Below are 27,995 nucleotides of genomic sequence, written 5' to 3' on the forward strand. Positions count from 1 at the left end.
ATTCATCTTAGTCATAAACTGAGATTTTTCAGTGTTAATAAAAGCTTAATATTTGGGGGACATACAGTTTTTAATTTCAAAATGACGAATGCAAATGATGCCTTCACGAGCAACCTATATAGTTGTAGCAAGTCAAACCACCGCAGGATACACAGACATGTCCGAATAAATCCGCAGCAGCTACTACTACCAAAATAGGAAGAGATGAATTCAGTCGGTTAATCAGACTAGGACCACTAGTCCGATCATAATCAGCGCATAATATGACTAGTGGTGAACATATTTACTCATATTTCTGTGCTGTTCTTCACTCTGTTTCTACTCCACTTTATTTTGAAGGGTATGTACAGTATTTTGTTCTCCGCTCCACATTTATTTAAACTTTAAGTTATCTGATATGTTTTATTATTTAAATTTATTTACAAACACAAAAAACATACTATCGTTACTATAGACTGCGCTATCAGCAGTACATAAAGTAAAAAGAAAAGTGATGTAGCTTACACATTAAGGAAGGATTATTTATGAAGCAATGTATACGATTCTAAAGCGGGCAATTGTGGGTTATTAGTGCTTTAAATTTGGGTATTTTTGTACGAATGACTTAAAGAATCATTATTTTTCTTTCGCGCTGTAACGGTGATAGTTATAATTCCGACATTTGTGTTAGCATTTGAAGGCAGCATGCTGGGCAGGGTAGAAATTTCGGGCGCACTCGGTTGGTCTCGGGCAGACTCGGCTACTGAGGCAGAGGAGGGGGGACTGTTGTCATTCGTTCGGGCTGTGTGTCGAGCTTTTGTCCAGCAGAGATGGCCGGGATTAAAGGTAAGCAGCAGCGGAGCTTCCTTTCCCTCAGACAGCCTCTGAACTCCGCGTCGGTTTATATAATTTGATCAAAACGTATACGAGACATGTTTGCGCGTTTGTCACGCTCAGATACAGTAGAAGGAGTTAGCGCAGGGCCAGTACTGACAGACGTTAGCATTAGCTCCCCGATTAACCCGCACTGTTTCGGTAGAAGCAACCGCAGTATGGTTAATATAACCCAAACCAGCTTCTGTGTTTCCTAATGAACGCACCGTAGCAGTGTAATATGCTGCATTATGACGCCGCAATTAACGCCATTCCCGTTCACCGCTACAACAACGTAGTAATGCTAATGCTAGCTGCGCCTCAACTTCCCACAGGTGCTGACTGATTCCCGGGAGCTGTCGGGATTTTAACTGCAGTTAACGAGCAGCCACACGGACTCTTTGGCTGTCAGGGTTTAACGCGCACCACCGTTTGCAGGGTTTAGGCTGCTAACATAGCTGTCACACACGTGAAATCAACTGATTCATCACATGGTAGCCCCGCTCTCCAGGGGCCCTGCAGCCACCGTGAGACTAGTGATTTCCTGTGGAAATACTCCGTGCTAACGCTGGGCCCCCTCCGTCCACGCTGATCTCCTCTGCTTCTCTTGCAGCTCTCATCAGCCTGTCCTTTGGAGGGGCCGTCGGCCTCATGTTCCTCATGCTTGGATGTGCCCTCCCTGTGTACGAGTGAGTATAAACATCACACACTGTGTGAGCCTGGCACTTCCTGGCACCTTGGATGATCCCATCATGGCTTCACAGCTTTAACTATAGCTGCATTCACGGCTAGATTAGCCTGCTCGGGACCTCCAGAGCATAGGGACACCAGTAGAGCCATATAAAACCAGTCAAGTCACATTAAGGTCTTAAACACATGATTTACTGAGCACAGCAGCAGAGTGTGTATGCAGTGGGAAAAGTGCTGAATTAATGTGTTCATACAGGTTTTAGTGAAAGTGCAGCCGGTGGTTCGTTAGGCTGGAGAAGCTACAGACATGCAGTCTGTTTAAAGATAAGAAGGAAAGCTGGCAAAAACGTGCAGGTGTCATTTAGGAACGGGCAGATCTGACTGTTAACACCGGAGTGCCAATTCCATTACATTGGTGTGCTGCTTAGATGTTTTCTAATGGTGTGCAGGACAGTTTTAGCTTCATGCGTGATGGTGTTAAATGACCTGAGGGTATGATTTTTAAACCAGTAAGTAGGCTTTTTTGTAGATTTTATGAAAGTAGGGATGTTCAGTTATATCCACAATCACAATCAGTTATTGTGGTCATTAATGAGACACAATTATTTGCTCACACACTGGAAAAATTGTGGATTTATTCAAAAGTGCGAGCTTTCTCTTTGCCTACTTAATAAGCTAAATAACTGAATAAATACATGTGAAGTGAACTAAAGGTGCCGCAGCCTGGCTCCGAGGAGCAAAAATAAAGGAAAATGAGAGAATGTGGCACAATAATTACATATCTTGTTACAATTACAAGTGCAATTGCACAGCCTTAGTGCAAAGGTTGGGTGCTCCTTTTTAGGATTATAGCACCTTATATTAATTTCTTGCAGCTGACAGGGTAGAAGAAGGAAGTTGCTCCTCACTGAGCAGCTGCACTCCTCTGTACTATAAAGACAACCTGATCAGCTCTGTGTTTGTGCACACCGTCACACCTCTTGGATATTTTTCACCTGTTCAAATGAATGTAGGCTCAGTTTCTCCTTTGCTGTATGTGGGATGAGCTACAGCAACGGATCTTTTTATCTGATTGCCATTTCAGCCATTGTATGTGCAGTAAATGACAGCTTTACTCCAGCAGAATGTGTAATTGTCAGTCTGTAAGTGACAAGAAAATGTGTAATTCCTTGTATTTTTATAGCACTATGTTGTCCACACAGTATTACTTTTGCTGTTTTATTTTTTTTGTTCATTTTTCAACAGTAAAATGTCTCTCTAGGTCCACAGCTTTGTCCCAAGCTTATAATAACGCAGCTCTTCGGGATTCTTATCAGATTATGTGTTAGTATTAAAAACAACACGGATGCATATGCTTTTAGGAGGCCTGCAATCTCTAAATAATCCACATTTCCATCTAGAGTTTACAGAAATGAAGCTCCTGCCTCATGAAAAGCGCCCGTTAAGTTGGTGTAGCAGTGATTCCTTCCTTATCCTTCGATTCACTTCGCTGCACCCTTTGTCATCACAGCACGTGGGTGTTTATGTCCCCCGTTTCTCTCGCTTTTTCTGCTCTCTGCAGCAAATACTGGCCTTTGTTCCTCCTCTTTTTCTACATCCTCTCTCCCCTCCCTTACTGCATCTCGCGGAGAGTGGTCGACGACACGGACTCGGCCAGTAACGCCTGCAAAGAGCTGGCCATCTTCCTCACGACGGGCATCGTCATCTCGGCGTTCGGCCTGCCAATCATCTTTGCAAGAGCCGAAGTAGTAAGTCACTGGAGCCTGTTAGTGTACTGCATGGGGATTTAAAGCAGTGGTTCCCAAACTGGGGGTCTCGACCCCTCCGTATTGGGCTGTGAGAATATTAGCTTACTTTACATTTTCTGACTTTTATCTGTGAGCTCAGTAAATACAAATCTAAATGTAAAACAGGGAGGAGCTAAAATCGTGCAGGTATTGTGGTGTGAGGTGAAGTGTTTACGCCCAGTAAAAGTGACAGTTTCCATGTGTGGTCAGCCAGCCGGGCTAAAACCATCAGCAGGTGATAACCGACACGCTGCACCAACTTTATTCCTTTATCGGTTCAGCCTTTTTCACAGCATGACTAATGAGCACGCTTTGCACACAGGCTGCAAGCAGCATCCAGTGTTGCAAATGTTCTGCAGTCCTCTACGAGCACCATGCACGGATTGCAAGGGGAGCGTTTTTTTAGGGCGTCTCAGGCAGAGTGCTTATTAATTTGAGGTCCTCAGCAGTTTCTCCAGTCACCAAAAAATGCATTGTTGACTCGACTGTATTCAAGTGACAGCAAAGCATTCATGACAGAGCTTGTTGCAAAGAAAGGGGGGGAACAAATCACCAATTTTGGATTATTTTGGTTTTAAACTGGACAAAAGCAGCCGGCTGCAGGCTAACATACAGTCTTTGGTCTGGTTACTGATGTTTCTTTACTGATCGGATCACAGTCACAAAATATTATCTGTCATTTAGTCACTGCTCTGATCTCAGCGGTCAGGTCTCGGTAGGCCAGCTGTGTCTCACAGGTTAATGAGTTATCCATGAAGCAGAGGTTTAAATCAGTAAATTAGCTCTGCAGCATTCGTTCACCTTTCATTTGTCCCTTCACAGATCGCCTGGGGGGCGTGTGCGCTCGTGCTAACGGGTAACGTAGTCATCTTTGGGACCATCCTGGGCTTCTTCCTGGTCTTTGGATCCAACGACGACTTCAGTTGGCAGCAGTGGTAAAACAGCAGAGGGAGGGAGACCTTAGTCTGAACTGTTTTTATTAGCGTTACTATTATTATTGTTATGGTATTACCATTTGGTTCTTGTTGTTGTTATTTATAATGATGACCGCCCATCCATAGACTCACATCAAACCAGTGCAATACTGTTTGTTTTTGTTTTCTTTGGTTTTTTACCGCTTGCATCATGTTGAACTGACAGCAGTGGGATGGAAAATGCTGACTGAGTTGGACCCCCCCCCCTCCATTTTTAAGTTTTGCTCTCTGACTTCTGTGCTGTGAGTTTCCTCCATTGTTGGTTTTTTTTTTTGTGTGTGTGTGCGTTCACTTTTATTTGAAGAAAAACAAGCTGGTGAACAGCTGTTACAGCGTTTTATCTGTGAACACGTGTTTAAAAAGATTTCAAAATCGATGTCACGGACCAAAAGGACACAGTCACGATGTCCGGCCTCATTTCTGCAGTTAACAGAGATGCTTAAAAACACTGGAAGGAGCTTCTTCTTTGTGAACTTAGTGTAAATCAGCTGGAAATTGGCGGAAAATCTGCACAACATGAGCTCAGATTTCACCACACACACGTCTCCATTTTGTGTCGGTCTCACTGGATTTAAACCAAACAATCCAGCTGATGTAATGCGGGTTTATCTCAGCTTTCAGCCAGTATAATGTGAAGGACACTAAGCTTGACTGCGCTTGTGAAAGTACTGGGCTGTTACTGCCACTAACAGTACCCATCGTTCAAACCCTGTTATATGTGTAAATGATTTAAATCGTTCTCATCACACAACCTGAGGAGGTGGTGTGCAGGAGCGGCGTTTCATTTTAAACTTGCTCGCTATAACACCAGAGATCAAATTAAGCTGATTTAGTAGTTTCCCAGGTGCCATCGGGATGCAGACTGCTTACTCGCCAGGTTATTCTGCATTTGATCGGCTCGTAATTCACCGTTCATGCGAGCTGGCGTCTTCCTGTCAGGTCAAGAAAGTATGACAAGCCCAAAGCAGCCGCCAGCTAGCATTGGATTAGCTCAAGGACAGCATGAAACTCGGCCAAGCTACCCTAAGAGCCCAGTCAGTCACTTAACAGCTTTTAAGCTTTTGACTGTGACTCCCTCAGAGCAGAAGGATCCAGTGACTTTGCTCGGCATTCCAGCTCCGACACATGCATTTTCTCACATCAGGATTCCCTGGATATTTTTTTTTTAATCCAGGGAATAATAAGAGAGAACAAAAAAAAGATGCAGTGTGATCAAAGTTTGAAAGTCTGTGTAAAGAGTCTGCATGCTGGTTTATGTAATCTGCTGCAGCTCCTTGATAATCGGCGCCTCAGACTGCTGTTCGTTTAAACTGCATTAGCGGTGGTTAAACGAGGAATTAAGCACCTGCAGAGCACTGCGGTGTCAGGCGGCGCATCGAGTTTCACTTTTTTTCTTTTTTTGTGGATTAGTTTTGAATTTCTCCCATAATTTTCCCAAACATTAAAAGAATCGAATGTTTTATCTCTTGAGATCAGAAGTTCTTTCCTTCAGACTTCCAGTGGAAGTCTTTGGCTTGTCCCGAGGACTAGAAGCAGGAGGAAACAGCCTTCCAACATGTACAAAGTTCAGCAGTCATATTTTATTTAATTTGTTTTAATTCGCAAACTGAAATTTAATGCTGACAGTTTCTGATTTTAGAGTTAGTTTTAGAGTGCTAATGACGGTCAAATAAAGTTTTTAATTTTAGTTACTTCCAATTAATAAATAAACTTTAGATTAGAGCTGTGAACACCTTTGTTCTAGTGTTTAATCATCTCTGTACTCGAGCTTCAGACTATTACTTTAAATTGAATTTGTGTAATTGGCCCTTTAATCCTGATAAACAGCCTTCACAGTATTTCCTGCTTTAGTCAAAGACCCTCCAATGAAAGCATTAGAAACCGTCTGACTGGGTTTCATGATCACAAATTAAAATCAGCCCTGCTCACATTTCCAGCCCGAGGGAAGATGCTGATTGTATAAAAAGCGCCGCAGTGATGGCAGCTTTTTGTTCTCCGTTAAAAATGTGTTTTAAAAAACTTACTACTGATGTGATCTGCGCGTTTGACGAGGTAACCCCACGAATGATCCCTCTGCTGTAAGTCTGTGAGCCCGTCTGTGGTTGGGACCAGCAGGGCAGCTCTGCGTGGTGTTCCTGAGGCACGGCGTCTGTGACGCTGGGTTTTCATCTACACGTGTCAAATGTTGTCAGATTTTTTGTTTTGTGGTCTGCCGTTAACTCTGCCCTGTCAGTCCGGTGTGTAGCTGTGGGACGAGTCCCTGTTTACTCTTTTGTTTCTCTCACATCTTTGAAGGATATTGTATTTATTTATTTGGTGGACACTTTGTGTCGATGTACACCATTTTCTATCTGCAGCTGTTATGTTGAAGATGAGGAAGTCAGCACGGTGGTTTCTTTTCTTTTCTTTTCTTTTTTTTAAAATAAATGCCATTTTCAAAAGTCTCCTTCTTCTGAATGCCTACAGCTGCATTTCACTCTGCTTAGCCAGGCAGCATCAGACGGACTGAGTTTGAGGCGTCGTTAGGAGATGCTCACGAGTATGAGAAGAAAAACAAGTTGAAACTTATTATCGAGCCTTTTCTGGTTGTAACCATGAAACAGTAGCATTCTGACACGTTTTAACCTTTTCATTATTATTACTAAAGTCTGCATCGCCTTCACACTGTCAGGAAAAAACCAGGATACAGCCTGTTTTGTTTGGCCAGCTGCACAAACCCCCAAAATATCCAGTTTCCTCTCCTGTGAAAAAAGCCTCCAGACAACACTTCTCAGAAGTTAGAGCAATATAAATAATACTAAATATTTAAAATTTGATAAATACTAATAAAAAAAGAAATATTTGCTGCTTGCCTTAGAAAACTAAAGCTCCAGTTATTTTTCTAGTTTACAGCCAAAAGTTTTAATAGTAGCAACAATTGTGTCACTTTACCTGTTGCAGTTTTTATTTAGATAATTTTTAAAAAATGTTTCTATGATATAGTGAAGAACAACCATAAAGCCTTGTGTTGCCGAATAAATCTAATGTATGCACACAGTCAGTATTTAAGGTGCGGACACTTCTTCGTACCTTCTTCGGTTCTCTGTGGCGAGAAGAATTTGTTCTTTGAGGAGGTTGTAGAAATAAATACACAGCGCATCATTAAATAATCAGTTCATTTGATTTAAAAACATGTTTAGTTATTTCACTATTTCATTAATTAGTTGTTCCTGTGCTGTGGCAAATTGCACACAGAGTTCATCAGCATAAACAGTTTTTTTGGAAGTACTCGGATGGAAAGTTCCTGCAGGTGGTGTGTCTCCCTCTGGTGGCAGAAAGATTGGACTGCAGGTTCATCACCACCTGCATGTAGACAGTGAACCGTCGCCTCTCCGGATCCGCGCGTTTGAGCTATAAATAAACTCATTCAATGAGCTGCAGCCTCACAGCTGAGAGGAAATGTGTCCCAACAAAGTTCAACAGATCCTTGAGATGACCTCAAATAAATGGAAAAGCTCTGGATCACTTACAGAGAAGCCTTTCCATGTTATTACCAAGGTGAATAAGAGTCAGTGACCTGAACGTACTCACCGGCACCAAGGCTGCACACTTTTTTACTTTCTAGGAACAAAATACTGAAAATATCTCCACGGGAACCCCCACAGTGACTGAGTAAATGTCTCAGACCTGAACTACTGGGTATATTAATGTAATACGTTTGATAAAATCCAAGATGTTAATACACATTCATGGAATTTTCCTCCATAAAATCTCTTATGCAATCATATATTACAAAGCACGAACCCGAGGCTGCTGCCATAAAGACTTCTGCCTGCTAGATACAACATGCCTGATTCCTTCAGCTCTGTCACTGCCTCAGGGGAGAACTTCACAACAGCATTTGCATGTAACACTAACTCAACCTTTTCACTTGTGACTGACAGAAGCCATAGTTTTCCCTCTTTATTCGAGTACCGGGTCACAAAATCCACAGAAACGGATCCGCAGCAGCACGCCTCGCTTCCATGTTGTGACAACAGCAGCTTGCATTAATGCTTAAACCTGCCCCGCGTAGGTGTGCTCCAGGTATGAGTGCACACCGTGTGGGACCCACCCGCCCTGCCCTGAGGATCACAGGAGATGGTTTTAGGTCTTTGAGGGAGCAGGCGAGACACGGATGAACATGAGGAGGTTTTTCCGAGCACACCGGGACGAGGACTACAGTCAGATCCAGTATCTGACGGCCAAGTGCACCCGCCTGGCTCATGACAAAGGTAGGTCAAAGGTCAAGAGCTGGACCTCGAGCTCTGTTCAGGTTCAGCTGGTTGTTAAATGATGTCTACACTAAAGCTGCCAGTTTGTTAGAAAGCAGAAGTTCCCCTCACGAAGGTTATGATGTTGACTCAGCTGAGGTGTTTCTATTATTTAGTCTACTGGCTTTTAAATAACGTGGTCAGAATAGAGCAGTTCAGTTCAGCACCTCTAAAACAGCTTAAAGAAAATATTTAAATTGAAAATCAAAGTGCTGCTACTTACTCATGCATTAGTGTGTAAGCTGCATCTTAATGCTGGAGACAGCTTTGGCAACTAATTATTGCTGCAACTACTCAAAGTTTAACTTGGACAATGTTATTATTAATAAATCTGAAAAATGAAGTATAATTTGAAAAAAGCCATTAAGTTTTGAGCATTTTGGCTTAAAAAATTACTAAATTACTTCACAGACATGTATGAAAGTCTAAATCGATCCGTTTCAGTTCAGCGTAGTTTATAAACCAAGTATACTCAGTAACATTTTACATTAAATATTAATACATTCAGCTCTGAGTGCGCCGTCTCTGTAAAATCTATAGGAACAGCCTGACCTGCTGTTTCATCTGTTTATGTGTAAATATCTCAGCTGTGCATCGCTGTGAGTACAGTGGGAACCACGTCTTGCATACTTATAAACCAGTCTACTCATTAAAAACAGTTGCAGCCTTAAACACAAACGTATCGATCAGCTACAACAACAAAACCTTGATATTTACATTAATCCATGAGAATAATATCGTAATGTTGTGGCATCGATATAATATTCCTGACTATATTTTTTTTAAGAAATGTTTAAATGCATAACTTTTAATTAATTGAGTAGAACTGAGTGAGTCATATTGTTTCTTTCATTAAAACAATAAAAGTAACGTATGCAGAACATTTTTAACTTGGTAAAACTGACATCAGGATATAAGCAGTATTTAAATACTACATCAGTACAGTGTTAGATGCACTGGTAACTACTATACAACTATATGCAAGTTCTGATACACAGATCAGATTTTATTTTAAAATATTGATTTTATTATTTTGGCACTGATCGTTTAATGAAATGAAACCATTAGAGGTTCACGACTGTGCTGCAGTGTCAGCTTTGATGGTTTAATATTAAAGCAAATTCAGCTGCACACGTCCACCTAATGTGGACATTTGAATCTAAACTCGGAGCTCTTTGTGCCTTTGTGGCTGCAGCAGTGTTGGACAGAGAGTTTCTGGTGTCCCGAGAGAGGGAGAGGAGGCTGCAGAATGACCTGGAAGCTGCGACCGCCCGACTCCTCCAGCAGGAGCAGCTGAACGTGGAGCTCAGGGTGAACCAGACCCAACTCATCAGCAGGATCCAGCAGCAGCAGGTGGACCAGTTATGATGGATCTGTGACATGTAGACAGAAAGAGGTTTAACTTTGTGTTAAATGCAGGCAAATCAAATCCATATACCAGCAAGTTACCATCTAATCTTCCTGTGAAAAACTGCAGAAAGGGCTGACACTCAGTGGGTCACAACATAAATATTTGGACGCTTTTATAGATTGAAATTTAAACTGGCATTGAAAACCTAAAACTCTAAAAATGCTGCCCCTTGTTCCTGTAACTGAGACGATCAGACGTGGTTACTTTGGGGGGTTTAAGTCTAGTTTAAAGGAATAAGAAAGTGGTCACGTGGTCACGTGACTGCAGTGAAATTGCAGTTTGTGTTCTTGATTGTGTCACAGAGTTGTACTTATGACTACTTTGGTTTATGATTGCTGTAATCTGCTGGACTCTTAGGCAGGTCTGTGCTGAACATGAGATTGTTGGTCTCAATGAGACTTTTTCCCTGATTGATAAAAGTTATGATATGATTCTGATGTTTACGTTCATCTGCTACATTTCTGCCTTTGACATCAGCAACTCGGGTTGTTATTTACCAAAACTTCCACTGACTTTGTTACCTTTGTAAGTGAGTTTGCACATGGAAAATTTAGATGTTTGGGCAAGTTTTTTGAGTTTCTGGCTACCTGACACAGGCTGCATAAGTGTGAGCTACAAGAAGTGAGAGGTTTACAGTATGATGTTATTTGGAGACCTTGATTCAGTGTTTCATATAAACTAAAGAAATCTAAAGAGCATCAAAACAGTTTTCTTGTCCCATTAATCTCCCTGGCACTTATAAAATGAGCAGTTTTAGAGTATTAGAGTGTGTCTTACTCGGAGGCTGCGCAATAACAAAGTATCAGTGGAGACGTCAGTGGTATTTGTTAGAGCTTTGCAGAGTGTGACTCCCTCACTTTCCCCTCAAAGACTTGATACAGTGTCAGGCTCAGGCTTGTCCCAAACTCTTTGACCTAAAGGTGTGTATGATATCACTTGTGCAGACTGTATTGGAGAACAATGTGTCTCCAGGGAGATTTGAGAAGGTTGGGAAGTGTTGAATAACATCATAATAAGATGCTTGGTTGGCATTTTGTAGTTCTAATTAATGAGGGCAACAAGAAAACTAGAAAGTGTGCTAACTATTAACCAGTACATACATGAAAAAGTTGTGAAAATGAGCCCAAACCCGTGTTTTCCCTGCAGGACCTGGTGGACCTGCTGCGGCAGCGCGTGGTCCTGCTGGCGGAGGTGAGCTCCCGGGATGCAGAGCTGCTGCGGCAGGTCAGCGCGGAGCTGCTTTGTCTGCAGAACTCTGAGGTGAAGCTGGAGGGCCTGGTGGAGGAGCTGCACGCCGAGGCCCAGCACAGAACTGAAGCGGCAGAAACTCGGCAGGTAGAGCTGCACGCCGAGGCCCAGAGCAGAGCTGCGCTCACTGAGAGCCTCCACGCAGAGCTGCGCAGGTAGGCCCTCTCCTGCATGACAACACTGAATCATCAGGGGCAACAAACTGTTTGCTTTCCTTCTTTCTGCAGTAAAATTTTACTTTTATTTAGAGTAGCATGCAGAGGGAAGCCTCTTAAAGCTGCTCTCTGTGTAACATAGGAATGCATTTTGTTAACAGAGGATTTTTAAACCATACGTTAAAGCTCAGACACATTTTAAATCTCTTTGCGGTCTTTATAGTCGTCTCACCTCTTTCTGTTTTATTACTTTGTAACTTCATTTTCTCTTTGCAGTCCTTTTGTTTAACTTTCAAACATTAACAGTCACTTCAGATGTAACAGGCTCTGCACCTTTATGACCCCTCTGGGCCTTAAAAGCATCATTAAAAAAATAATTGACTAATTGACCAATTACCATAGATGGTAAAGTGGTTAGCACTGTCACTTCACAGCAAGAAGATGCCTATTTCAAAGCCTGGCTGGGGCCACTCGGTGTGCATGTTTATGAGGCAGAAAAAGTGCTTAGAATAAATGAGTAAATAAATAAGTAAATCATGATGCAGTGGGCAGGTGCTCACCGTGCAACTGGAGGGTTGCTGGTTCGAGTCCCCGTCTGAGCGCATACTGTCATTGTGTCCCTGGGCAAGACACTTAACCCACATTGCCTAAGTGTGAATGTGGTTGTGTGTTTGGTGGTGGTCGGAGGGGCCGTAGGCGCAAATTGGCAGCTACGCCTCTGTCAGACGGCCCCAGGGCAGCTGTGGCTACATCAGTAGCTTATCACCACCAGGTATGATTGAGGTGTGAATGAATAGTGCATGAAATCGTAAAGCGTCTTTGAGTGTCTAGAAAAGTGCTATATAAGACTAATGCATTATTATTATTATTATTATTATTATTATTATTAATTCTAGAGGAAACACCGTAAATAAAAACTACGTTTCTCTTTCTCTGTTTTGCTGAATTATTGATGATTTGATTGAAGTCTTTTTAAACAAACACAGTGAACATTAACCCAGATAAGACTGCAGACAGAAAGAGAAGCATTAAAACGGTTTACTTTTGATTGCCATCTCGTGCAGTCTGAAGCCGAGCGGCGCTGTCGCCGGCTGCTCGGCACAGAGAGGAAAACCGTCTCTGACTGTTGTTTCAAGGCTGAACAAAAACATCATACTTGGACCCGAGATTTTGAATCAGCTGAGAGGTCCTCTGAGCTTCGGTCTGCTGACGTTAAATCCCCGCAGAGTGTCGGCTTAGTGTCAGAATTTATTGCCACATAATGACTCCAGAAATACAGATGAAAGAAATCTGGACATTCGCACAGAGCAAAATATTTACCTTAAAGTTCTTATCAAGACCAACACATTAACTTATCTGACGGCCAAAAAACAGATGAATAAATAGATCTGAGAAAAAAAAAAACTTCTGCACACCACAGTAAGAAATAATACTTTAGTAACCTTAGTACTGCAGTTACTGTAATTTATTATGTATGACTGTTTCTCTTACATTTTACATTAATTAAAGATGCTGCACAATTTGAGACAAACAAGGATAAAAGTAACAAAGCAAAAATGATATTTTCTAATACTTTGATAGGAAAATCGTGTTTTTAAGCGGAGGTACCCGTCACATGAGGCTGAGCATGATCCATATGACACTGTATTAGTAGAACTAAACTGACAGCATGTAATGAGCACACACAAATAAATAAGACTATTTCTATTTGTCATCAACAGTAAGATGCTGGAGCTGGAGAAGCTAGAAGAAGCCAACAGGACCCTGACGGAGGAGCTGAGAGATCTCCGCAGAACTCATCATGATGAGGTGAGAGAACAAAGTTTAGGACTGACAGATCAAAGCTGAGGATTTGCTGCATGTTCATCGAAAAGCAAAGGCTGAGTCTGTAATATTCAGGGTGCAAAGACTTGAACGGCATCCCTGAAAAGTTTGTTGAATGCTGTGTTGGGCACAGACTGTATACAAAAGATGGATGCAGTTACCGTGTTGTGAGGTCCAGTTTTGAACCATCAACTCAAACTTTCTGGGTTTTTTTTTTAAACTGGACGTCACTAGTGAGGAGCAGCGAGGCGAGGCTGCACACTCATGATGTTATTGACTTGTCAGTCACAACATGCTCCCGCCTTCTAAAACGTACCTGACTTTCTGATCTGTTTATCATGCAGAGGGTTACGCATTCGCCTAACATGCGGCTGTAGCTGTGTCATATGGAGGCTTGCTTCTGCCACAAAAAAAAAAAAAATTGCCATCCCTTATTCAAAATTTTTGGTTAAGTATCTCAAAATTTTAAGTTAATAAGTCAAAATTTCAAGTTGTTTTCTATAAATTTAGAGAAAATAAGTAAAAATTTTGAGCTCTCTCAAAATTTTGACTTATTAACTTGACATTTTGAGTTAGCTCTGCTGATCAGGAAGCTCCGTGATGCTACGTCATTTCTTTGCTACCTTTAAGTAGGAGGCTGACGGCATCAGCTGTCCAACAGCTCAACATGAAAACATGGATTTTTATGCAGCGTTCATTGCCTAGAACAGGGCTCTTCAACTCCAGGCCTCGTGGGCCGGTGTCCTGCAGGTTTTAGATGTGTCCCTGATCCAACACACCTGAATCAAATGGCTGAATTACCTCCTCAGTATGCAGTCAAGTTCTCCAGAGTCCTGCTAATGACTTCTATATTTGATTCAGGTGTGTTGAAGCAGAGACACATCTAAAACCTGCAGGACAGGGGCTCTTGAAGCCGGGAGTTGAAGAGCCCTGGCCTAGAAGGTCAAAGGTCACAAACCTGACAGCAGTTTGTTCACGTTTGCTACACACTGCTAGCTAACTGATACTGCCGCTACCCGGTTCTGAGTGCGCATGCACTGGTATCATCTGCTTCTGGGTAAGAAGGAAATGACCACTTTCATGGAGCTTCATGATTTGCAGCGCTAACTTGAAATTTTGACTTATTAACGCAAAATTTTGTGATACATAACTCGAAATTTCGAGTTGTGGATAGCAAAAAATTAATTTTTTTCAGTGGCAGGAACAAGCTTCCATAGTGTCAGGAGGAGCATCTGGTGTAAAAGATCTGCAAAATAAAGAGCTATCCGCTGTGGTGACCTCTTGTGAAAAAGGGACAGAACTTACAAAATGAATGATCTTATTGTATAAATAAAACTTGAAGCTAGATTTGAAACCAGGTTTACTGAGAATTAAATAAACACAAGAGTTATTTTCTTTATTACAGTCAGAATGATTTTTTAAACCAAAATAGTTGCCCCTGCTGGCCATTAGAAAGAATGCAGGATTTAGTATCTGTCTTTTATATACAGTCCATAGTGTCGTGCCATGATAACATTAGTATGTTCATGATTTCTTAATGTTATGTCTAAAGCCATTTCTTGGTGAAGTACTCCTAAACTAATATGTTGCTTAATGTATTTTACATTTTTTTAAATCTGCAAGCCAAGCCAAATTATTTGTGGCACAAAAGGAAAAAATTACAACAGTTACAATTTGAAAAGGAATTTAATAAAGTAGAAACCTAAATCATAAAGTGCAGCAGGTCTCTTAGTCTGGACCAATTAAAATCCATGACATTTAACTGAAATCAGTGACAAATGCGTAGGTCTATATCTTGAATTTAAAACCATTTTAAAAGGAGTCAGCACTGCCTCTCCAGCCTGAGCTGCTTTGGTAATTTGTTCCACATTTGAGCAGCTTCATCATGTCTAGTTTAGATCGCTGGTTCAGAATGAGCCAAACAGAAAGTGCTGCAGGGTTTGTACTGTGTCTGGAGACCTGATACGCATCCTAACTGATGATTAGGATTTATGGAAAAGCAAAAATATTTTGAAATGATTCTCTGCTGTGATCTGAGAGCTGTAAGATAAACAGGAAGATAAACAAACTCATATCAGGCCTCTAAAACACTGAAGCAAATGCTGCTGTTGGTAAAACTGTCCATTGCGACATAACAAAAAATACACAATGCTTTATTAAATTTGCAATATATTCCTGAAATAATAAGGGAAGAGGTTTCCTGTGTGAAAGTCTGTCTGCAAAGTGAAGTAAAATGTATAAAATAACTTCGTTGAGTATGATCTTCCTTTTTATGCAAGAGGTCCCAGGTTCAAATCCAGGATGAGCCCCGGCTTGTCTCTGTGCTGGCTCATTCTGACATAATAAAGAGGAAAGATCCACATAGCAACAATTTTAACTAAGTCAAAATATTTCAACTACATACAAGAGAACTGCAAATCAATAAAAAAAACCCCAAAGAAACCAAAGGTTATGAGTTATGTTGATTATTTGTTTTTAATGATGGTTGGATACTGTGTTGCTATGACTTACTTTCATAAATGTTGGTCCAGTGTATCCTCTGCTAAAGCAGGTAATAAATGAAGCACTGGAGCAACATTTCTTAGCATTTAAAGAATTTGGCCAGCTCTTATTATGGCTGCCACACAGATACTTATGGGTCACTTCATTCAATTAGGAAAATTCCTAAGCAAAACTTACTACTGACTGCAGCCTAGGTGATGTACACTCCCACGCAGGAAAAGTAGTTTCCTTATTGAGGTAAGAGCAGCCAAGGATATGTACCTGAAAGGTGTAGCAGGCAGGCAAAACAAGGAGAACCTACGGGGCTCAGGACCACCACATTATATGGCTCAGTATAACATATGAAATCCTCTTTTCTTAGACTCCTTGTTCAAAATAACCACCCTCTAAAATAACCCATTAATGGGACACATCTCAGGAAAAGTACCAGAGGAGGCATCTCTTCTTCACCAACTCTAGATTCCTGGGTTGAAATGCAGTTAACGCATCATGCATCACAATCAGGGTGATGAAGCAGCTAAAAACAAGTCCCCCAAAAGATGGTATGACCCCCTACAGAGCCCCAATCTCAACATAACGGAGACAGAAAAAAAATATATCAACAAGTACTTGGAGCAACAAACCTGACAAGCTTTTTGAGAACTGTTTCCTGATTGCAGTGCCGGTTTTGTCCAGCAGATGTCAGGCTCAGACGCTTATTTAAACACTGCTTTGGCCTTTTCTGGTCAAACACAAATAAAAGTCTGATGAGTGACGGAGTTTTAATGGGTTTGCAGTGAACAGGGATTATTTCTCTGCAGCCAGCTCCTCCAATCAGAAGTAATGGATTAACATTGTTTGTGCGGTCTCAGGCTAGCTCAGGTCAGTGTGGCAGCGTGCCAGCTGTGAATAATGATCTGCTGCTGGATTCTGAAAACCTCAAGGTTCAAATTTATGTACTGTGTCCAAATTTTTTAAACTACAACCACCCAAGTGAGAGCACTAATTCAGATGTTGCTGGCTTTAGGCCTGCATTGGTGTGTGTTGGGTCTGGGCATTAGTGAAGCATTCCTCATTTATTTACACTCATCTTCAAAGACTCACTCCCTTATTGGCATCTGCTTCATCCAGTCCATCAAACAGCAAACAATCCAGGTCTGCAATTATCTTTCCTTTGAGACATCTTCACCAGGCCAAGAGGAGAGAACAACAGACTGCAGAGTCAGTGAGAAACTTAATGAGAACAATTATTTGCTGGGGATAAGGCCTGAGAAAAGCCTGGGAGCAGAAGATTAAGCCTGACTCCACTGGACCCGCTCATCTTTCCACATGACACGCCTTTTTTTCTGACCTATATTTACACACCCCATCAGAATTTCCTAATTTTGTCATCACATCCTGGTTTTAGGGAAAAAAATCTTTTTTTTGTTTTGTCTTTTTTTTTTAGGTGAGAGAACTGCAGCAGGAAAACGAGGGAAGTCTGAGGAAACTGCAGGAGACGGCAGAGCAGTTCGAGTGGCTCTGTCAGCAGCAGCGTTACTGGATGTCTTGTGTGAAGAGGTGAGGTTTCCTTTTTTGCTTGTTTTTAAATATATCTCAGCTGTGTGTACCGAAAAACATAACAGGATCAGACTAATAAAGTATTTATTGACTGCACACATGCTCAAAGTTGATGCAAGTTTTAGAAGACCCTGAAAACCCCTTAGCTAGCTTAATATAAATAATGTGGCTCTGCATAAAAAATACAATTACATAAGTGATTACTGGAAGAAAAACTTATCTAGTTGCATTTTTGTCTGGCTTGAAGTGAGTAGGGTTCTGATTTCTGATGATATACAAAGAATCTGCCAGTGTGAATGAATGTCAGATCTGATTAAGATAAAAAAGAAAACTATCCCAGTCTAAGTAAACTTCCATTTACTTAGACACATGTATTTTATGCTGTACAAAATTACTGGATTTATTTTAAACAGTGGATTAAAGGTACTTTTTGTAAATACTCTCTGTAAATGTAATTAAACTTTTCACCACATGATGGCAGTGTTTTACCAGAAAGTTCTAGCGTATTTGTCCACGGCAAACATCTTTACATTCTTCTGAGCACATTTTAGGAGTATTTTGCATTGTGTTCTTAAGATGACTTCTAACCAATCAAATGTTTCTACGTTTGCTTAAAAAAAACTGCATTTGCTTTTCTAGCTACTGAGTAACTGTGATAGTAACAGAAAAAATGCTGCTTGAATATTGCAGTAATGTGTGTTTTTAGAATCAACGCAGATTAGATACTCAGTGCACCATCTTGTGGTTCAGAGTGGTATTACAAGAGCGAGTGCAGCCCGGCCTGATTTCTTCTTAATTTGATATCTCGGTAACACCATACAAAGACATCTTGGACATAACGTCATAGATGTTGTCAATAGGTTTAGATCCTTTTAGAAGTTTTAAACCTCTTTTCAAAGCAAAAGTCCTCTTAATCTGTTTGTTTTTGTGGCAGAGCTACAAAGCTACCTAAAATTCCCATGGTATGTTCTGGCCTTGTTATGATGTCTGTGCTAGCACTTTGTTAGTATGGGCTACACATGCTCACACATACACACACACACACTGAGCAGACGCAGAGGGACCTAATTTATTTTGTAGTCTGCTTTCTACCCCACATTATTTATTTTAACTCAGTCTTCACCAGCTTCTCTGGGGAGAACAACTTATTCAATTCAATTCCCAACAAGTCTGTGACTGCGTCTTTGTGCTGCTGTGCAGGTGGGCTTCTCAGAGCTGAAAACAGCAGTAAGAGTGAAGTACAGCACGTAAGCTGCTGCAGGCTGTAAGACCGAGACAGTGAGCTTAAAGGCGCTAAAATACTACAGATAAGAGACACCTTATCTGCAACCGCACCTTTCACATTAGATTTGCAAAAATCTAAATTGTATTACTTAAAAGCAGTTATTTATTCTGTACATGTCTCTTGTAATTAAACAAAGCCAGCTAAGCTGAGGCAGAGGTCTAACTAATGATTGTGCTTGTAATTAAGTGCTGTAGTGTATGTGTGTAGGATCCCAGCCACAGTTTGCGGCCTTTATCGTGCATTCAGGTCGCAGAAGCAACCATTGGTTTTCCTGAAAGTTAACTAACCATCAGTCAGAACGCTGCACCAGAATCCCCGAAGGCTCTTCTAACAAACTGGATGATGATATTTTTAAACTGTCTCCCACGTTGTGCCTCTGTTACTAAAACAAAAAACATGGCAGCCTTAAGGAATCACTTAAAACCCTTTCTCGTCAGTCACTAGATCAACTTTTTTCTTTAATTCAGATTGATGATTGTTGAAGAAAGTCGAGCGTTTTTAAACATCTTCCCTCTGTGACCCAAATGTTTCCTGTTAGTGCCCCAGCCTTAGGCTCCAGATTTCCTCACACTAAACCCTCCAAATCAGAAGATACAGATTTCATGTTCAGGTTGACTTCAGGTTTATGGACAAAATTCCAACACAGAGTTTGTCAGGAGCTGGGAAAGAAACTCCCGAATGCATTGTTCATTGTTATTCTGGTGTTTACATCACAGGGATTCTGTCTGATGGGATAAATAAATTTGAGGTTTTTTTTTTTTCTTCTATCTTTCACTTTAAATTGACAAATTACAAGCCCCGCTATAGAAATTTCTAATGCAATCCATGCAGGTGCTGCACATAATTCATAATCTGGGCCCTGCTCATGCACACTGTGTTAGATTCATTGGCAAACTCCTATCCAAAGCAGCTTACATTTAGAAAGCACACTGGGGTTCAACATGTAGCTCAAGGACATTTCTCCACGTGGACAGGATGGGCTGGAAATCATCCCTACAATTTATGACCCCCTTCAGCCTGGCATCATGCTGCTGCTTCTTTTATTAATTAATTAGCCATATTTAGAAACTCGTGACGCAGCCCTGAACCTGTACCCGTCTGTGGTGGTAAAGAGGGAACTGAGCGTGAAAGCGAAGCTGTCGATTTACCGGTCAATCTGCGTCCCTACCCTCACCTATGGTCACGAGCTTTGGGTAGTGACCGAAAGAAAGAGGTCGCAAATACAAGCGGCAGAAAAGAGCTTCCTCCGAAGGGTGGCTGGCCTCTTCCTTAGAGATAGGGTGAGAAGTACGGCCATTCGGGAGGGGCTCAAAGTTGAAAGGAGCCAGCTGAGGTGGTTCAGGCATCTGACTCAGATGACTCCTGGGCGCCTCTTGGGTGAGGCATGTCCTACCGGGGCAGACCCAGGACACACTAGAGAGATTAAATCTCTAGGCTGGCCTGGGAATGCCTTGGGGTCCCTCCAGATGAGCTGGTGGAGGTGGCTGGGGAGAGGGAGGTATGGGCATCTCTGCTCAGGCTGCTGCCCCCGCAACCCAGCCCCGGATAAGCGGAAGAAGATGGATGGATGGAAAGTTGTGAGATTTTGTACACTGTGCTTGAAGAGTTGCTAGTTATCAGTTTCTACAGGTTCAAAGACTGCCTCTTGGAGGAGAGAGAAGATCTGCTGCGACAGGTCAGCATGCTGGAAAAGAAGGCTGAGAAACTCAAGAAGAGTTCATATGATGGCAGTTCAACGCAGAGCCTCGTCTGCCCCCTACAGGACACAGAGAGCCGTGACAGGTAAGGAAGGATGAGCAGATTTCATCAGGAAATGGTTTATTATTGTCTGAGTCTCTTTTTCCACCTTTACTCATCTTATAACACAGTTACGTTTCCTGTCTCTTAAAGCAGTGTAACATTGTGGGAAGGAGATGCAGTGACCAACCTGGAGTCTCAGGTGGAGAAGTCAAATGTGTTGTATGAAGAGCTCTTTGACCAGGTATCAGTTTAAGTTTTCTTCTTGAAAAGTCTCCTTATTGACATGTGCTCACAGCAGCTTAAAGGTTACTCAAAACGTCTCCACGCCTGTTCGGTCTTTTGAAACGTTCGATGACACGTGGAAACCTTGGAGGTGAAACATTAGATCTTCATTAGAGCGCCAACATTCATTCAAGTATGGCTGCCAATCCCAGAGGAGCTGCCGTGCTGTCAGTTCTTCCAGAAATGAAAAGTTTGCCTTGGATAAACGCGCCTAACTTTTCTGCTGCGGACTGTTTAAAGGACGCAGGTTAAGGTACCTGTGTGGGTTTCTTAAAGCTCTGTTACTTCTCAGCTGTGAAGCATGGCGCCGATTATTTTCAATAACTTTTTGCGTCGAACCAGCAAAAGTAGAATATAAAAATTCAGGACTGAAATAAAAGACATGTTAAAAAAAAAAAAAGAGAGCTAATATTCACGCGGGTGTGACTGCCAGTCCCTGAAGGTGTTGTCAGATATCCAGAAAACTCAGAACACTGATATTTTGTTTAATACCAGAGTCTCATCATTGTTTTTTGACTGTTTGTAGTTTACTAGTTTTCACATAATCAATGAACAACCACGGCACGTTCATCAAATAACCAAAATTGCGTACATAAAGAAGAAAGTGACAGCTGGGAGAGGCAACCGGTGAATGCACACATCTAAATGTGTGCTGGTGTGTCGTCACGTTTCGATTCAACAGAAAGTGAAGAGAAAACGGACCTTTCTAATCTAATAATACACTGTAAGAGGGCACATATGAACCCAAACCACGATCTCTGCCTGTTCCTGTTCAGTGAAAACTAAAGATGGTCCCAAATATGACTCAAACCGTGTGTTTTGGGGCAGTCAGGTATCAACCATCTCCCTTTAAACTGCAAACACTTCTGTATGGAACTGCTGTCAGTCATTTTAGAGGTCTTGCTGGCTGCTAAACATGAAACACTTTGTGCTGTGCTTTTTTAAGGACACCTGAAACATCTGCTGTTTCTTTTGGCCTCAGAATTCATGAACCAGTCTGTCATCTTTTTTTTTTTTTTTGAAGCGTTGGAAAGAAAGACTCCTATTTTTCCCGATGTCACTTCTATCTCTGCAGCCATCTTTTTAGTGTTTCGAAATCTTTGGATCGAAAACAAGAGCAGACTCGTGTTGAAATATTATAAATCCAAAACATATTCATCTGGTCACAGCTGCCAGTCCGCTGTGGGCTCACTGTGGTGCCAGAGTTTTCCCAAAGACTCCGAACATTCATGTGCACTGAAGTATCATCACTGTTTTTGAACATGGACACACAAGTCCATACAGCGCCCTGTCAGACAGTATGCAAATAGGACGACTGAATAAGCCAAAAAAGAGGATGAGAATATTAAAAAAACATAACAGTCTGGGGAAAAACTGGATTTAAAAATATCCATTCGGCACATAAAGTGGAACCATTTATAGTTTTAAAACGTCACCCCGAAGAACTGTTTCCAATAATAGCTGATGACAGTAGTTGACTTTTGAGGTCTTTGGAAAATCCAATAGTGAAATTTTGAAAACAAAACAGTAAAAAACACATTAGAAAAAGATGAGTTAGCATAGCCGACACCAGAGGAATAAAGAGGCATAAATAAGTTAGCCTGTTAGGTATGACTATAGACTGTATCTAAAAGATGGATGAAGTCACAGGGAGGTAACCTACTGGATTCTGAAACCTCAACTTTAGCATTTTTGGTCACTGCCATGTTGTTTTTACAGACAGAAATGATCATAGTCAGACCAGAGGCTGGCGTTCTACATTATGCTGCAGTCACACTAGGGAAAACAGTGGTTTGACACCATAGCAAGAACAAAAATTATTGTGACTGTTTGCAATAAACTTGTGATCTCGTTGCCTTTGAAATGGTTGCTCTGAAAATGGAAACCAGGTGTGTGACTAATCGTAGTCAGTTGTCATCTTCAAAGTGGATTTGGTATGTCAAGATGGTGATCAAACAGCAATCACACGGAGTCAGTCTATCAGTTTGTGATTGAATGGGGTCAAGTTGGCAATTACATGGCATAGGCTCTTGGCAGCCTTGCTTTTATATAGGCATTTAAGCAGAATACAACCAGTTGGCAAACAGTGGAGTTGAATTCCCTACTGTGGTCTGACTTGTCTGCAATGCCTCTCATTGCAGACAAGTCAGACCACAATTGTCTGGAGACAGGTTGCCTCCTACCAGGCATCCTGTGCAGTCACCTTTCTATTGAAAGTGGTTGCCCAGTGGTTGATGGTGTTGCATGTTAAACCTCTGGAAGACCAGCTGGTTGCCGCAACTACTTGCAACTGGTTGCCAAATGTCAAAAAAATTCAATACAATCACCGAGCAATGAGATTTTTCCAAGTCACAAGGAGGTTGCCATCCTATTTATACTGTAGTGTGTCTAAGCCATTAGCAGCTAGCACTAGCTAGCACTAGCAGTAAAACTGTACTCATAAAAACACAGGCCATATTAAATTTGTGCGACCCCCCTCCGCCTCCAACCAGATAACTGCCCCTCCCTGAGCCTGGTTTGGCAGAGGTCTCTTCCTCTTTAAAGGAGTTCTTCCTTCCCACTGTCACCAAGTGCTTTCTTACAGCGGATCATCTGATTGTTGAGGTTTTCGCTCTGATTTTTAATTTCTAATTCTTTCAACCTTCTTCACTGTACTTGAACTGCTGGGATCATTAAAGTTTTATCTTAATATTGTAGGGTCTTTACCTTTTTAATGTAAAGCACCTTGAGGTGACTGTTGTTGTAAACTGGTGCTACATAAATGAAATTAAATGAAGGCACCAACAGTGCTAACATGATGGAGATGGACATTATTGTAAAGTGCACTCACACCTCTAACTTTAACCCTTAACAAAACTAAACAGGTAGAAACAGCTGGAAATTAACTATAGGGACCAAAACTGTACTTTGTACCACACTGTAAACATGCCTTTTTCATGGTTGAAGGTGGGCATTTTAACACGGAAGCCTATGGGGATTAAATCACTTTTTAAAAAAGTTTTTGGCAGTGACAGGAATTTGGGAGGAGAGATAGGGGGGAGGCCACGCAGGAAATGGCGACAGGCCAGGACTCGAATCTTCGCCGCCCACACCGCTACGCGGCATATGTATGTGGTCGCCTGCTCAACCTCTGAGCCACCCCGGCACCAGTTTCCCATGGACGGTAGAGGAGCTGCAGTTTCTGGCACTTAAACGCTAGCTTAATTTTTCTACCATGGAGGTTGCAGCTTGGTTTGTGAATGACCATTTTAGATTTTGTCAGTAATTTTTTATTGGTTTGAATAGCTGCAGCATTTTATTTATACACACATCCAAAGCATAGCACACATAAAGTCGCCCTGCCATGATGCTAGAGCGAGCAGCCAGTTAACTTAGCTTTACTTACAGAATGGAAATACGAGCGTGCCTCTGTGCAAAGGTAACAGTCCACCACTGGCTTTTAAGCTCACTAATTAATATGCTTTATATTGTTTGTTTAATCCATAAAATAAACAAAGTGTGACGATAACAGATATGTTGTTCCCAAATATTTCTGGGGAGTTTCCAGTCACTCAGCAGATCCTCCAGTGAGTCACTGCCCCGAGCCAAGAAAAAGTCCTTCACCTAATCCTCTGTAAAACCAAAACTTAATGTTTTTCCACTTTAGTTCTTTTCAGTTTTTATGCTAAGCTAAGCTAACCATATTTCTCTGGAGTGTCTGTCTATTCATTGGAAGGGCAGATGTGTGCAGATAGTAGCAGCTTTTGGGTCATTTGAAGAGCTCCTTTAAGAGTGACCCGTAAATATAAAGGATAAAAGAAGAATGCACATCTCAGGAGTGAAAGAGACATTCAAACAGTGATATTCAAGGGAGCATGGCTGCCAAGCCTGTGGACTTGTACGGCAGCCAGAATATTCATATAAAAGATACTTCGTGGGCACCAGAGTGTAATCAGTGCTTTATTTTTCTGTCTGCTGTATGTTTTAAAAAGTTAGAGGGCTTTGAGGAACTTTAGGTTTTGAAGCCATTTTGCTCTCAAACAGGAACCCCGCGATGTTTCCCAAAGAACTCCTCCAGGAAACGCTCACAAATCCTGACAGGACCTCAAACACTTCATCCTCCTGCAGGATTTTTATAGTGAAAGGTGTCTGCCTGGTCGCTTTGGGGATTTTTAAAAGCCCCCACATCTTCAGGATGACAAGTTCAGTGTTTTTAAAAACCGGGGATAAGAGAAAGCCTGACAGACAGAACATAAGGCTAATAATCGTGTGCGGATGGCTGCCAGTCCCCAGATGAGCTGCCAGGATGCCAGAGCCTTCAGAGGTGGCTGATATTTTTTGGGCTCCGGATTCACATCAGGCCTTTTCACTGTCTGTCTGTCTGTCGGCTGCACATGGCTTCCTCCCAAGCCATGCGGGTCCTTTTCCAAAGCAGCAAAGAGATGACTAATAATGACTGGAGGGAGGTGATTGCCAATAGCCTCTGTGCTTCATTCCCCTCACCTCTCACAGGCTCTGCAGTGCATTTCTTGGGATAATTATTCTGATTGAGTGCAGATGATGCAGAGTGTTTTTTTTTTTTGTTTTTTTTCTTCCAGTCCCTGCTGAGCTGAGAGAGGGAAGAAATTTAGCTGGAGGAGCAGGGCGCACTGGAGTCACAGAGGAAACAGCCATGAAAAAACACATTACCAGCTCTGACATGATTTATATAAATGGGAGATTCACATTGTGTAGACATAAGTATTGTTAGATAACAGACAGAGAAAAGGGGGACAGTTACTGTTCGCTGAGCTGACATTTGCAGAGATATAAGTGATGTACTGTTAGTCAGAATGGTGCTGCTCAATGCAGATTAAAAAAAAGTCTCATTCTTGGCTGAATACAGCACTCGGCCATTTTAACACCTTTGCCTCTTAAACAGGTGGAGTCCATGAGAAAATATCCATTTCTCATCTCACTTGACTTATGACCTCAGCAAACATTTCCCCAACCAGGCTATGGTCAAAATTTGTTTCATGTCTTATTTAATACAATCAGATTATTTATGATGAAGTGGACGGTAAGGCAGCGTATGCTTTAGGCAGTGGCTTTTTTGTGGGTGACAAGTTGCTACCATGTGAGCTGGTATAATGTCCTGAAGTTCACTCAAAGCCTTCATGTGTCAAAAAAAAAAAAAAAGCGAAGCAAAACAAACAAAAACAAAAAAACCAGCGCAAGTTGGCAACGGCAAAAATGCTAAACCCAACCGTCCAGAACGATAGTCTGCAAATCAGTGGGTAAAGTATGCAGTGTTGGATTATTTTGTAATCATTAAATCCTCAGTTACACATGGTTAGAGACCAGTTGGCAACTATCTGACAACCACTGGTCCTGGGGGAAACAATTAGCATTTGCTGAGTGGCTGCTGGCAGCCATTATGAAATCAAATGCTAAATGCCCGTTCATGCAGGTTTAGAGCTCACTCAGCTGCCCCCTTGGTCACTAGGGGAAGTTTGAATTCTAGGGGAAGGTCGTATTCTGCAGCTGATTGGTGAGCGGCTGCTGAAGGTTGCTGGCAGTCGCTAGTGTGAAACCGGTTGCAAAGAGTTATACAATGCTGCAATTACTTTGGTTGCTAGCAGGTTGCTGTGGTTGTCAGTAGTTTGCGTGGAAGACGCTGACTTTTCTCCAAACACTCGCACACTACTCAGCAAGGAGTAATGAAACTGTGATACACAAACCAAAAGAGGATGTTCACCTTCAAAGTAAAAGTTGTTTCTCTTGAAATGTGTAGGATGCAGCGGTAATGCACAACTTTTACTGTGAATGTTCTTCATTTCCAGTTTGCATCGCACTATTTCACGTTTGACCGGTCAGCATCCTTCATGCAAACTCTGGGTGACTGTAGGAATCTGCTAGCAACCACAGCAATCACAAGGAGATTTTTTGGTGTAGCAAAACAAATTTGTACAAATTTTTACTTAGTGAGAGGTGGTTGTCGACTGGTGTTGAGGCCTGCGTGACTGTGTGCGTACCTGTAAGCTTCCTGACTGAAAACACACACCAGAAATGCCCACTGAGGTGGAAACCCGTTTCCAAGACAGGTCTTGCCAAAGCCTCACACGTGTACATAAACTGGTGTATGCAGGTGAATATGCATCAGTGGGTATTCCTCAATGGAGATTCCTGTTGCACTTTGTACCGTGGCCATATCCCACATGAATAACTCGAAAACCCAATTTTAAAAAGGCTCCATAAAATCGCGTGTTTTGGAAAGCTGCAGGGAGCCCGTGCTTTTTGCTACAATAAATGCTGTTTGCATGTGGTTTTGATTCTGTAACGGGGGTGCAGAATACACAGCACAGAGCTACAACAGCTGCATTAACAGGAAATACACCAAGTTAAAATAACCCACGAATAACCTTCGATCTCACATTAATATCCAGCCATCTTTTGACCTGTACTTTCTTTTTGGGAGATTTTCTTTTTCAAAAGACACTTTCTCATTCCGATTTCTCTTCCTGTGTTTATTGTCTTTGGTCATCTTCACTTACATTTTATTTTTCTGCCCTTAGGCAGGGAGCCCTATCAACGGATACCAAAAACCTCCATGAGGACAGAAGCCTGGATGCCTTAGCTTTCTTTTCTCACCATCTGCAAACCAGGAGATGCAATATTTTATGGTGTTTGTGGTCAGCGTACCTTCCAGTCATTGTTTTGAAAAAGCAAACACTCTTGGAAAAACATACCCGTGAAACCGCACATTCATTGTTTTGTTTCCACTATTGTTCCCCGTGATATACGACTGAATTAGAATACAATGTGCTCCTGTCCTGCTTTTGGTGTCACACATGCACATCACATGTGCTTCAAGTCTGTCTGGTCACATTTTTGAGTAATTGTGCATTGTTCAAACCTTGTAATCAACACCACTAACAAGAGCGAAGCACCTGAGAATGTTCCCTTTTGTTGTTTTGCCAACGAACTGCAGAAAAAACCCAGCAGCTGGCGTGCAGAGGAAGCAACAAATGTGTTCTTTCCACCAAAATGAAGCTCTACTGATTATCCCCCCACTGGTCCCGCTTGATGATCGGATCTCTTCGTTCATCAGATGGCATGTGGCTCAGATTAGTCACGATGGCTCAGGCGCTTCATCGTATGTGAACCATTTGATACACACATAATGTAAAGGCAGTTTACACATGATGAGCCAAGACATTTAGAGTATGCATTCTGTCACACCACAAACGTTAACTGTGCATTCACACTTCGGTGACTGAGCGAGTTGTTGCAATCAGCAGGAAGAGCTTACAGTTTATACAGGTTTATGATATTTTTCTTCACAGTTTGTTCAGGAAGATAATCTCCAGAAATGGACTCCACGTTCCACTTCAAGTGTAAATGCAGCTGCATGAAGTAAAACATTAACATTACTGAATCAGATGCTCAGTATAAG

The 27,995-nt window shown here is 41.8% G+C and overlaps 2 protein-coding genes across 4 annotated transcripts; both read left to right on the forward strand.

Moving 5' to 3' along the window:
* Positions 1 to 714: 714 nt before the first annotated feature.
* On the forward strand, positions 715 to 6,747 carry leprotl1 (leptin receptor overlapping transcript like 1). The gene is made up of 4 exons (XM_030739134.1): positions 715 to 825; positions 1,466 to 1,541; positions 3,104 to 3,290; positions 4,152 to 6,747. The coding sequence occupies exons 1-4, from the start codon at positions 810 to 812 to the stop codon at positions 4,266 to 4,268; spliced, it is 396 nt and encodes a 131-aa protein (XP_030594994.1). The 5' UTR covers positions 715 to 809; the 3' UTR covers positions 4,269 to 6,747.
* A 702-nt stretch (positions 6,748 to 7,449) lies between these two features.
* On the forward strand, positions 7,450 to 27,972 carry LOC115786433 (lamin-A). Of its 3 annotated transcripts, none has more exons than XM_030738572.1 (8): positions 7,450 to 8,556; positions 9,794 to 9,948; positions 11,153 to 11,409; positions 13,131 to 13,218; positions 17,162 to 17,274; positions 20,189 to 20,341; positions 20,450 to 20,540; positions 27,115 to 27,972. In XM_030738572.1, exons 1-8 carry the CDS (start codon positions 8,460 to 8,462, stop codon positions 27,151 to 27,153), a joined length of 993 nt encoding a protein of 330 aa, XP_030594432.1. In that variant the 5' UTR covers positions 7,450 to 8,459; the 3' UTR covers positions 27,154 to 27,972. The 3 variants fall into 3 exon arrangements, with proteins under 3 accessions (XP_030594432.1, XP_030594431.1, XP_030594430.1); XM_030738571.1 differs by having other exon boundaries at positions 7,453 to 8,556; positions 9,791 to 9,948; positions 20,453 to 20,540; positions 27,115 to 27,969; XM_030738570.1 differs by having other exon boundaries at positions 7,459 to 8,556; positions 9,791 to 9,948; positions 27,115 to 27,965.
* Positions 27,973 to 27,995: the final 23 nt, after the last annotated feature.

The sequence above is a fragment of the Archocentrus centrarchus genome, chromosome 10, assembly GCF_007364275.1.
Source record: "Archocentrus centrarchus isolate MPI-CPG fArcCen1 chromosome 10, fArcCen1, whole genome shotgun sequence".
Classification (NCBI taxonomy): domain Eukaryota; kingdom Metazoa; phylum Chordata; class Actinopteri; order Cichliformes; family Cichlidae; genus Archocentrus; species Archocentrus centrarchus.

Bases quoted from the DNA above. Each gene is read 5' to 3' on its own strand.
- LOC115786433 (XM_030738570.1), top strand. From the start codon at position 8,460: ATGAACATGAGGAGGTTTTTCCGAGCACACCGGGACGAGGACTACAGT. The intron at 11,410-13,130 runs GTAGGCCCTCTC...TGTCATCAACAG, and splicing joins CTCCACGCAGAGCTGCGCAG to TAAGATGCTGGAGCTGGAGA. The intron at 13,219-17,161 runs GTGAGAGAACAA...TTTTTTTTTTAG, and splicing joins GCAGAACTCATCATGATGAG to GTGAGAGAACTGCAGCAGGA.
- leprotl1 (XM_030739134.1), top strand. The intron at 1,542-3,103 runs GTGAGTATAAAC...TGCTCTCTGCAG, and splicing joins TGTGCCCTCCCTGTGTACGA to CAAATACTGGCCTTTGTTCC. The intron at 3,291-4,151 runs GTAAGTCACTGG...GTCCCTTCACAG, and splicing joins TCTTTGCAAGAGCCGAAGTA to ATCGCCTGGGGGGCGTGTGC.